Source organism: Camellia sinensis, chromosome 13 (assembly GCF_055761805.1).
Source record: "Camellia sinensis isolate YWXY chromosome 13, ASM5576180v1, whole genome shotgun sequence".
Classification (NCBI taxonomy): Eukaryota; Viridiplantae; Streptophyta; class Magnoliopsida; order Ericales; family Theaceae; genus Camellia; species Camellia sinensis.
Window position 1 is genome coordinate 71,933,910 of NC_138973.1, and position 12,174 is coordinate 71,946,083.

At 34.7% G+C, this 12,174-nt stretch overlaps 1 protein-coding gene across 1 annotated transcript; it reads left to right on the forward strand.

Moving 5' to 3' along the window:
* On the forward strand, positions 1-10,084 carry LOC145789374 (uncharacterized). The gene is made up of 6 exons (XM_082902504.1): positions 1-510; positions 862-1,418; positions 2,545-2,737; positions 4,736-4,800; positions 8,837-9,047; positions 9,536-10,084. The coding sequence occupies exons 1-6, from the start codon at positions 325-327 to the stop codon at positions 9,896-9,898; spliced, it is 1,575 nt and encodes a 524-aa protein (XP_082758630.1). The 5' UTR covers positions 1-324; the 3' UTR covers positions 9,899-10,084.
* The last annotated feature ends 2,090 nt before the right edge of the window (positions 10,085-12,174 follow it).

Consider the following 12,174-nt stretch of genomic DNA (forward strand, 5'->3'; position numbering starts at 1 on the left):
GGGACAGTGGCCATTGCCCGTCCCTATACAACAATAAATAATTCAACAATAATTGATGACAAATTGTGAAATCAAATCAACTATACTTTTAATTGCAAACAGATAGAATATTCACCTTGTGCAAAAAAAAATAAAATAAAATAAAAATAAAAAACAAACAAAGAAGATAGATTATTCAACTCCATTGGAAAACCAACCAGTATCTAAACTCTTCCAAATCTTAGCTTTATTAGTACTACCACCACTAGAATTAGATATATATGCTTGGAATTTTATTGGGCACAAAACGCAACAGAGAAAACAGATTGTGTGTGAATTGAGAGCATGCATAGTCTCTTTAGTACCACATGGCAGCTAACTGAACCGTACAGGCAAATGATCTCCACCACTGCCGCGACATGGTGGCCACAGCCATTAAAGAAATGGCATATCACTAACGCTGCTATCATCTTCTTCTTCTTCTTCGTCCTCCTCATCACCGGGCTCCTATCTTCTTCTTGGATCAACTCTGTAAGTTTTTAAACTCTATACACTTTTCTAAGGATATAAAATTCCTATTTTTGCATCCACAGTGATTGTATCTGAATTCTTCGTCCTTAGCATCACTCTCTTTTTTATTAGTATTAATTCACCAGACACCGCCTGATGACATACGCACCTCAGTTGGCACTCCCTTTTCAGTTATTTTGAAATAAAATTATTCGCTAGCATCTAGCACCCTACTCACGCTCACTAAACTAACAAATTTTAACACAAAAAATTAAGCCTGACTTTTAACACATCATGTCATACAATAACACAAACAATTTTAACGTCTCTACTCTTAGGTCAATTCCACCTAAGGTGTAACCACTTTTGCAGTCTACTTTTTCGTTTGCTAAAGCCAAAAAAGAAGCTGAAATTATCCCAAAAGAGGATAGAGAAGTCCCAAAGAGAGTTGAAATCCCACTCGAATGCTCAATTGGAAACCAGACTCAAACATGTCCAGGAAATTATCCAACAACAATGTTTGAAACTGATATTAATCAGACAACATGTCCGGATTTCTTACGTTGGATACACGAAGATTTACGACCATTTAAGGCGACGGGGATCACGAGAGAGATGGTGGAGAGAGCGAAGAGGACAGCTCATTTTAGGGTGGCGATGGTGAAAGGAAAGGTTTATGTAGAGAAGTACAAGAAATCAATACAGACTAGAGATGAGTTTACATTATGGGGGATTTTGCAGCTCCTAAGGAGGGACCCGGGGAGGTTGCCGGACTTGGAGTTGATGTTTGACTGCAATGATCGACCGGTCGTCCGATCGCGCGACTACCCTGGTGGACCTAATGCCACTCCCCCACCACCGTTGTTCCGGTATTGTGGTGACCGGTGGACGATGGACATTGCCTTCCCTGATTGGTCCTTCTGGGGTTGGTAAATTCTTCTTCTTCTTTTTAGGCTGTATTTGAATATTAAATTTTAATAAATATTTATGGAGAAAAGAAAAAAAAACAACAAAAATGACAAAAATTAGCTTCTACAACTTTTATCACTTTTTTTATAAAAAATTAAAAAATTATTCTATATATTTAGTTTCAGTTTTTTAAATTTAATTTTCTGTAAATTATTATTATTTTTGTGTATTTTTTTTAGTGAATATTTTTAAAATTAAGGTAGATTTTGGCTTGTTTTAAGAAGTATGTTAAAAGTTAATTTTTTAATTTTTTTTTAAAAAAAGTACAAAAAAATAGAAAAAATAGGTGATGTAAAAAAAAAATTTAAAAAAACTTAAAAAACTACTTTTAATCATATTTTAAAAACAAGTTAATTCCATCAACAAAGAAAGACTAGGCACCTAGATAGATAAATAATAATAAAAAAATAAAATAAAAAAATGAAAGGGTGAGCGTCGGTCCGAAAATGAATTTGTTTGTGATAGTACAAAATAATTTACCCGTATCTAAAAACAACAATGTTAGGTAATTCAAAATTTTATGGCTCAAATGGCTCAAATTACTCAAAACGACGTCGTTTTGAGTGTAAATAAATGTAAAACGACGTCATTTTGACAAATTTAAACCATTTGAGCCACAAAATTTTGAACTACTAAACATTTTCCATCTAAAAAAGTGTGAATGAACCCCACCATTTTAAATCAGTGAAAGACTTGTGTCAGTCCAAGCCAAGTGACAGGGTTCTACCCTATTTGTGACTTTTCTTTTTGTTTGTAACAAAATTGGTTCATCTTTCTATTATAATTTCGGGGTACTACTTACATTAATTAATATATTAATTAGTATATAACATTAATTTTATTCATTATATAAATTATAAATATCAAAAATATATAAAATTATACCATATCATCAATTGATACATTAATTATAGTATACAAACTGATACATATAGCGTTATTCTTATAATTTTGACCAATTATTCTCATCTAAAAAATTCTCAACCAAGCATATAGCAATTTTTAATCTTTAAAAAGCATGCATGGGATGATGTGTTCATATTTCTGATGAAGGAGCAATAGATATACTTGTTTTGATGATAACAGGGCTGAAATAAACATAAAACCATGGGAGAGTATTTTGAAGGAGATAAAAGAAGGCAACAAGAGGATCAAATGGATGGAGAGGGAACCATTTGCATACTGGAAGGGAAATCCTTTTGTAGCCGGAACCAGGAGAGACCTCTTGAAATGCAATGTCTCTGACAAGTATGATTGGAATGCTCGCCTCTTCGTTCAGGTACCTTTTAGTTCATATGATACTTTTGATGACCAAGTATATTTCGTGCTTGATTAGTCAATATGATTTTTACATAGCCTTTTAGGTATTTGGACTTTAATATACATGAATAATGCATAGAATTTCTATATGTTAAAATATGATCATACAACCAAATAGAATTTAACTCCCAGATTTAGGTCAAGTTTGACAATTCAAAAATAATCCATCTTTTTATCTTTTTATCTTTTTTTCATCACATCACATGTTTACTTTTCTGCACATCTTTTCGTAAAAAGACAAAAAGTGCACTTATTTAGGTCATCCCAAACAACCCCTTAGAGAGCATAGTCAAAGAGCATGTGCACTAGATAGATTTAACACCTGCAACAATGATCAAAGTACCTATCAACTGGAAGGACACTCATCTCACAAGATAAATTGACTGAATAACAAATCACTAGTTAAATCAGGAATAACACATATTCAGAACTCATCTATCCTAATTAGATTAAGATAAATCTCTTTTAAGAGTCTTAGGCTGTGTTTGGTTGTGAATTCAAAACGTGATTCTACACGTGAACTCCCGCTTCACGTTTGGATAGGATGTTCAAAAGTTGATTCAGCGTGTTAATTCAAATTAGATTTTGAAAATCCGTTTGGCAGCTTGTATCTCCACTTTCAACGTTTTTGAAAAGCTTCCATGTCCTTCTCCTCCATCGTCTCTGTTTCACGTGAACCTCATCTGTGTATCAAACCTTGGGGATGACCGGGCGGTAGGCCTTGGGGATGACCGGCTGGTTGTCCTCCTCTCTGAAGATGAACTGGCATCAATTATTTTATAGAAAGGTGAGGTTCAAAAGGTTCAGAAAGGTGAGATTTTATTCAGATTTTCTATCAATTATTTTAGAAAAAAATTAAAAACGTATTTTACAAGATGTTTGTACAGGCGAAAAAAATAAATTGATAGAAAAATTAATTGACACAAAATAATTGACATAGGTTTATTTTAAAATGACAAAATTATTTGAAAAAAAAATTATTCAAAAAAAAGATTTGAAAAAAAATTAATTGACAAAAAAATGGTATTTTAATGTCAGTATTTTAAAAATAGTTTGGTTATTATTGTTGATAAAAAATATGGATATCGATAGAAAAATTAATTGGCAGAAAAAAATTGACATCGATTTATTTTAAAATGAAAAAATTATTTCGAAACAACAATTATTCAAAAAAATTACTAAAAAAAAAATAATTGACAAAAAAAATCAATTTTTAATTTCAGTATTTTAAAAATAGTTTGGTTATTATTGTTGATAAAAAATATGGATATTGATATATGAGTTGTGTGTTTGATGATAAATTATTAGTTGAATTAAGTTTTGAAAATTATTTTCAAAACACATCACCAAACAAATTTTCACCTTTCACATGTCACATCAAACTTTCAAAACTTAATTCAAAATACATCTTCAAAACACAATTTAACACTCTATTTAAAAACCATAACCAAACAAATTTTCTACACTCAAATCATAATTCTACAACTCACAAACTCAAAATACAACTCATACTCTCAAATCACATTTACAAAATACAACCAAACGCAAGCTTAGTTTATCCAACTTAGGAATCAATTTTCAACTAGGACTCAAATCCTTCTCCGAATATCTCCGAATCCGGTGTGATAAGATCACACCTCGGCCAATTACAATTACTCACGTGGTACCTTGGCTAACAATCAGTGAACAACTCAAAAATTATGTCTCCACAAAATTTATGATGTTAATTGTTTTAACATATATTTTCTTATCACTAGATGGAATGATAGTAGAGCACATACTAATAAATACAGGTGGAAATCATTGGTTCACTTTTTCAAAAAATTTCTTCAAATTCTAGCAACACAGATTTTTTGGATCAAAGATTTCTTAATTCAATTTTTCAACCCATTTGTTTGTTTGGAGCAAAGATTTTTTGGACAAGTTACTAACATGCGTTTAGGTATAATATACGCAGGATTGGAATCTTGAATCTAAACAAGGATTTAAGCAATCAGACCTAGCAAGCCAATGCATTTACAGGTATGTATGACAAGTCCCAATTTAATTAGTGGTTAATTTTGTCCCCTTTTTTTGCCCCAAAAAGAACACTTACATGGATTTATTTGTTTGGGCACTTATGCCAAAGGTTCATTTTTGAAATTGTCAGGCCAATAGACCTAAGTTTAAATTTCTTTGGGTCAAAAGGATATTATATGTCTAAAAGAATACCTATTCGTTCAAAGTTTACTTATCTGTCTATTTGTTAAAATATCATCACATGTCACCTATCTCTCCAACTCTTTATTGTCGATGACTTTTCTAACTACTTTTCAACACATATCCATATAAAAAAAATAAATAAATAAAATAAACCTTGGACTAAACATATGGCCCCATAGGAATGGATTTTTCAACAATTAACCATATTTGTTTTAGAATTTAAATTCCTCTTTTATTCATTTTTTCCTCATATTCATAGTTAAAATAAATTGATGTATTACAAGATTGTTGTATATCTGTATTGTATGTGATACATTCAAAGAGGAATGAACTCTCTCTTTATAGAGAGAAGAATGGTTACATTGGATACCAAAGTGCTCCACTATCACCGAAAGCAAAAAGGAAAGCATAAACCTATACAATTAATAATTATACTAAAGCTAAAGATTCAATTAACAATTTAACAATTATATTAACAGTCCCCCTCAAACTCAAGGAGGATAGGTACTAGCCAACTTGAGTTTGGAGAGAGTAACAAAACAGAAAAATAAGCTGACAATTAAAAATGGGATAGGAGACACTGTATGGTCGTGTCGGACCGTTGTAGCAGACAGTTTACGGGGTCATGTCGGACCGTTGTAGCAGACACTGTGTGGTCGTGTCAGACTGATGTAGAAGACAGTTTATGGGGTCATGTCGGACCGATGTAGAAGACAGTTTACGGGGTCATGTCGGACCGTTGTAGAAGACAGTTTACGGGGTCATGTCGGACCGATGTAGCAGACACTGTGTGGTCGTGTCAGACCGTTGTTGTAGAAGCTAACCGGAATCAATGTCGGGACAGTTTATGGGGTCATGTCTGACCGATGTAGAAGCTGACCGGAATCAATGTCGGGACAGTTTACGGGGTCATGTCGGACCGTTGTAGAAGCTGACCGGAATTAATGTCGGGACAGTTTATGGGGTCATGTCGGACCGTTGTAGTAGGACAGTTTACGGGGTCATGTCGGACCGTTGTAGAAGATTGTGGTGGTGCACCAAGGGGGCGACTTAGGGAGTGCGCCATGAGGTGGCTTGAACATGATACTGTGTATAACCCCCCCTCAAACTCAAATAGGTGTGAAGATAGAAACCTATTTGAGGTTGAAACAAAGGGATTGATAAAGCTGACTGGTGTAGAAGACACTGTATGAGTGTGTAGATAGGCTGCCCAAAAGATATACATGGATGTAGATATCGAGCCCTCAAAAGTCGTGCCCTCAAAAGGTGTGCCCGCACCCTCAAAAGGCGTGCCATCAAAAGGCGTGCCCGAATGCATCAAAAGGCGTGCCATGAAAAGGCGTGCCAGTTTGTCGGCGAGAAGAGGCGCGCGATGCGCGTGGCTGCCTCGGCTATATAACCAAGACTGAACCTGAGGCTGAGGCAGAGGCTGAGACAAAAAACCTGCGAATTTCTCTGAAAAACTCTTCGTTGTGATAGAGAGACTCTGTAATACTCTGTTGCCCAGAAAATGGCTTCGTCGTCCCGTGGGCTGCTCACTCTCTTTCCCGACCTGAACGAGTCCACAGGAGAGAGAACTGGTGCGGTGTCCCGTGAACCTCAACCAAACACCACTGGGTTTGCTCCGTTGAACTTTCCGATGCAGTCGGTGGAGCAAAAAATGGCAGTGCAAACGGATGTGGAGGCGAATCAGTATACTTTGAAGGCATGTGTGGAGTCCATGACGGCGGTCACAAACTTGTCGCACCGGCTGCAGAGTAGGACAAACGAGGTGCAGCAATTAAACTCCCAGCTGGCTCTGCTCCAACGCATGTATAAGGATGCGCGAGCAGAGATAAGCGTGCTAAGGGCAGAAAACAAGGAGCTGAAGCGGAAGGCCACCGTGATGTTCCGATTTGGAGGGCCGCCATATGCTGCAGTGGAGGAGCAGGGAGTAGTGATCGTGCCCAGTGGAGTGGGAAGTATGGAGGCAGCGCCGGGAAGGGACACCCAAGAGAAAAGCAAGAAGAAGAGACCTGCAGTAGAGTAGAGAAGAAAAAATCCCGCTGTGGGTGTGGTTTGTTTTGTTTTGTTTTGTTTTTTTTTTTTTTTTTTTTTTTTTTTTTTTTTGAATGTAAAATGGTGATCGGGGTGAGCCCCGAGATGAATAAAATGAGTTTGGTCTGCAGTCCGCTTCGTCTGTTTTGTTTTTTTGTTTTTTTTTGTTTTTTTTTTTTGTTTTTTTTTTTTTTGTTGTTTCTGTGTTTGTTGTGTTGTTGTGGAGTTTGAAAAAAAAAATATAAAAGAAAGGAAAAGATATAAACATATATATAGAAAATAAAAGAAAGGAAAAAGCAGAGGAGGCTGGGTGGACAATAGTAAAATAAAAAGAAAGGAAAACAGACGGAATGGGATGATTAAAAAACCAAAAGAAGGCATGGGTGGGTGGAAATGAAATAAAATAAAATATGATGAAATTGGTTTCCACTGAGATCAAACCACCAAATGTGAATGGGTTTGGACAAAATAATAATAAAGGAGTGGAGAAGGTTGGCCCACGCACACACACAGTGTATGATGGATTTTATATATATATATATACTGAGAGAGTGGGGAACAAGTGGGGAATAATGAATATAATGAAAGTGGGTGCATAGTCGAGAGACGGTGGAGGGAAAAGGTGTTCATTCCAGGGTGGTGGGGTTTGCCCGAAGAGCGTGCATGGGGGGACATTATTCTGTGTGGCGCACGGGGGTGGAAAGAGGTGTGCCGTGCCAGAGTGCACAAAGAGCGCATGGGGTCGGACTGATATTTGTGTCCGTCATGGTGGCGGCAAGAGATGCAAATTGGAAAGGTGTGGGAAGAGTGCACAGGGCAGGACTAAAGGATTCATCTCTAGGAAAGTGAAGTCCAGATCGAAAAATAGAGCAAAGCACATATCTCTGGGGAGGACATGGGGAGGACACCCCAGCAGCCCCCTGTTGGTGTTGTTCGTCTCTGTCAACGAAAGAGAGAGCCTAGCCGAGCCCGAGAGAGCACATGATGATCTCAGCCGGGTAGAACCTGATGACCGCCGGAGAGAACACGTGGGCGGGCTGACGGTATCGGAGAACATGGAGATCGCCACCGGGGCAGTACGGTACGACCCAACCCAGAAACGGGTCAGGACGGAGAGATCCCAGCAGGCACGGCGGTCAGCGGCGTGGAGAGAGCATTTCTCGACGACTTTGAGAGCGAACGGGCAGCGGGCAGACGGGTCGATGGACTGGTCGTGGATGAGAAAGACCGTGCCCATGGCTCTTTTTTCGAGGACTTTGATGGCTCTGAGATTGTCCAGGTCTAATTCCGGCGAAAATGGCTCCATTTGAGAGAGAGAGAGAGATTATAGTTATTGTAGTAGCAGAACTTGGTGGTGAGAGAATCGCACCGGGGACACTTCAAGGACTGGCGGTTCGGTGGGTTGTGCGAGGACAACAGTGAGAGGAGGGGCAGTGGTGGTGGACTCGAAGAAATTTCAAGGTATGTGTAGAAAATTTTAGCGGATTAGGTTGAGGTCCGGCGGGCGGCTAAGGTGAGGTTGCCGCCCGCCGGGAAAGCGAAAATATTATATTCTAAACCTGCTCTGATACCAAGTTAAAATAAATTGATGTATTACAAGATTGTTGTATATCTGTATTGTATGTGATACATTCAAAGAGGAATGAACTCTCTCTTTATAGAGAGAAGAATGGTTACATTGGATACCAAAGTGCTCCACTATCACCGAAAGCAAAAAGGAAAGCATAAACCTATACAATTAATAATTATACTAAAGCTAAAGATTCAATTAACAATTTAACAATTATATTAACATTCATATATAAACTCATGCATGCAGATACAAGATTTATATAGAAGGATGGGCATGGTCAGTAAGTGAGAAGTATATACTAGCATGTGATTCAGCTACATTGCTTGTGAGATCCCATTACTATGATTTTTTCATCAGAGGTCTACAGCCACTTCAACATTACTGGCCTATTAGGGATGATGACAAATGCAGATCTCTAAAATTTGCAGTTGACTGGGCCAACAATCACACACAAAAGGTATTTATAGCTTGTTTAGTTGTTTTTTGTTTAGTATGTTATTTTTGTTTTCAAACAAATGGAATTAATGCCAATTTGTTTTTTTAAAAAAATAATTAAAAAACAAAATGTGTTTTCACTAGCAACTCGCGAGCTCCTACCAACTTCTAGCAACTCTAATGCAGCCACCACCTTTGCTAAATCACCAAATATATTTTTTTATATTTCTTTCCAAAACATTTGTGTATATCAAAAAAGTTTTTGTTTCTTGTTTTATGTAAACAAAAAAAATAAGAAAATGACAACGTTACCACCTAAAAACTTATTTTTGAATTTTTAAAACTTTTCTCAAAAAATTAAAATAATCTGAAAGTCATGAATATTTTCAAACTTCTCATTGTTTTGTTTCCATAAAAAAATTAAATTAAAAAAAAAAAAAAAAACTTTATTTGTTGATTGCATTCTTCATTAATTTCATATGTTAATCCTTTTATCTGCCATACATTTAGGCTCAAGCCATTGGAAAAGCAGCTAGTGACTTCATTCAACAAGACCTCAACATGGACTATGTGTATGATTACATGTTTCATTTGTTAAATGAATACTCCAAACTCTTAACATTCAAACCTGAAATACCCAAAGGAGCTGTTGAATTTTGCTCAGAGACAATGGCTTGCAATGCACAAGGATTGGAGAAGAAGTTCATGATGGAGTCTTTGGTGAAGGGTCCTTCTATTACAAGCCCTTGCACATTGCCTCCCCCCTATGAACCTCATGTTCTTGATGCCTTTGTTAAGAAAAAACTTAAATCAATGAAGCGAGTGGAGACTTGGGAGAAAATGTATTGGGATAGTCTTAACAAAGAACCATAGAGACATGTTGAGGATTAATAAGAATAGATTAAATTATACTATGTGTTATAGCATTATACATACATATAATACTAACTAATTTGATCCAACAGAATACCATTTGTAAGTTTGAATCACGAATATAGTCTCTTCAAGCTCTATTTTAATAAGACTCATGTTTAGAGGTGCCTGCCTATTACACCATTAATATTTATTACTTGATTTTGTGATGCATTGATGGCATAAAGTGTGTATTTACTTGAATGAATCCATGTATTTGCAAGTGAATGAGGCATGAGGGGTCTTTTTTTTTTTTAACACTCAATCAAATCGTTTGTAACTTGAGAAAAAATGAATATAAAAAAAATAAAAATAAATCTTTCAAGATTTTTATATAGATTTTTTTTTTCAAATTAATGCGATAGTGACATTTTTATAATTAATTATCATTTAATGAGCACTCTATTTAATAATGACAAGTTTCAATCCAGCCACACCATTCTATATACAAAATTTATATAATTTTTTTGTTTATATGTCATATTCATAAATATAAGAGTAGTGCTATACAAACAAACAAAAATTATAAAATTTTAGTCCAAAATGATGTGACTGCCTTAGTTTCTATCACTTTGAAAATAAAAATCCATCAATGTGACTTGTATTTTCAAAATGGTCATTAAAATATCATAATTTATATAAATTGTCTATTTTTGAATCACCCCATATTAATCTAGTTATATATATAAGGGAAAATAAATTATCAGTGGGTGTTTGGAAAAATAATTATAAATAAATGATAAATTTCATAAATATTAATAACTAAAATCATAATTTTTTTTTATAAATATGTAATAATTTTATAAAAATACCGAAAAGTAATTTTCCCTGTATATAATCTTCGAAAAATTATGGCATAAGTCTGCCCCATATCTTACGTGGTATGTCCTTACAATTCTATTAGTTATATGCCCATTATTTCTTATTTTTTTCTCCTATATATTACATATACTGACTAAAAATTAAAAAGACACACAACTTAATTGAAATTTTTAAAAGACAGGATAATTCCTCATAATCTCCATAGCGTTTATTGTCTAATTGGACTCTACTGCTCACCAAGAATGGCGTAAGAAATGCTACTGGACCTAAAACCTTGACCATGTTTATTTGATTAAAAATTTATTGGGCCAAAACAAACTTCTCTGGGCCCTGATAGGTCTGTTCTTACCTTCTTTTACTTGCAGCCCATTCTTCATTACTTTGGAGTTTTGTTTTTGTATTCTGTTTTTTTTTTTTTTGGTCGTCTTTTCTTCTTCTTCTTTTTTTATACAAAATTATATTGGTACAGTCAGTTAATATTTAAGTCCATAGAGGCAGAGTCGAATGAATTTTTAGATATTTTATTAAATAGTCACAAAAAAGAAAATAGGTTTTTTAGTCCAATAAAACAAAACATCACATCCAACTCATAATCATTACATTCATTATCTCACAAAAAAGTCAAAAACCCTTCTCAAACCAGGCTTTTTAGCCCCAGGCTAAAATAGCCACAAAAACCAAAAAGTCAAAAAATCAACCCACTTTCCAAACGAAGCTTAAATAGTCTAGATTTGAGAATAGTTGTTGAGTCCAACTCTACCCTATTTTCTGATTTAAAAAAAAAAACTCTACCATGTTTGGCCACTTTATACATTATAGCAAATGTACATATACAATTTATTTTATTTTATCTTTATAAATAATGAAAATACACCAAAAAGGGTTTTGAACTTAGGAGAAAAAAGATGAATATAGAACAAACAAAAAATAAATATTTAAGTCAACTTAAGTACAAAATTATTTTTGGGTGAGTCAAATTATAATTTGATTTTAAAGCAGAACTTGAGATAGAAGTTTTGGATCTGATTTCGAAATGGACTAGTAGACATTGTTTGGTTTGATTTTCTCAGAAGTTTTTTTTTTTTTTTTTTTGAAAAAATAGAAATTATTTTGACAAAAATAAACATTAAAATTATATTTTTGAGTTTTTAAATTTTGTTTTTAACCTTCAAAAATATAAAACTATTTGAAAATAACAGATTTTGAAAACTAAATTAAACATGACCATTTTTTATTTTTTTTAATTATTATTAGTAACTTACTCTGGGTCCAAGCCACCGCGCCCAGCCTAAACTAACTGACAAAAAAACCCAAAAGTTACAAAATTGTCTTTAAAAATTCAAAATCAAACAAAGTAGTTATTTTTGCCAGAAAGAAAGACTAACCCAACATACTTTTTCACCAGAGGAATCATT

Excerpts from the sequence above, each read along its gene's own strand:
- LOC145789374 (XM_082902504.1), top strand. The coding sequence starts at position 325 with ATGCATAGTCTCTTTAGTACCACATGGCAGCTAACTGAACCGTACAGG. Across the intron at positions 2,738-4,735 it reads ATGCTCGCCTCTTCGTTCAG|GATTGGAATCTTGAATCTAA; the intron begins GTACCTTTTAGT and ends TAATATACGCAG. Across the intron at positions 4,801-8,836 it reads GCAAGCCAATGCATTTACAG|ATACAAGATTTATATAGAAG; the intron begins GTATGTATGACA and ends TCATGCATGCAG.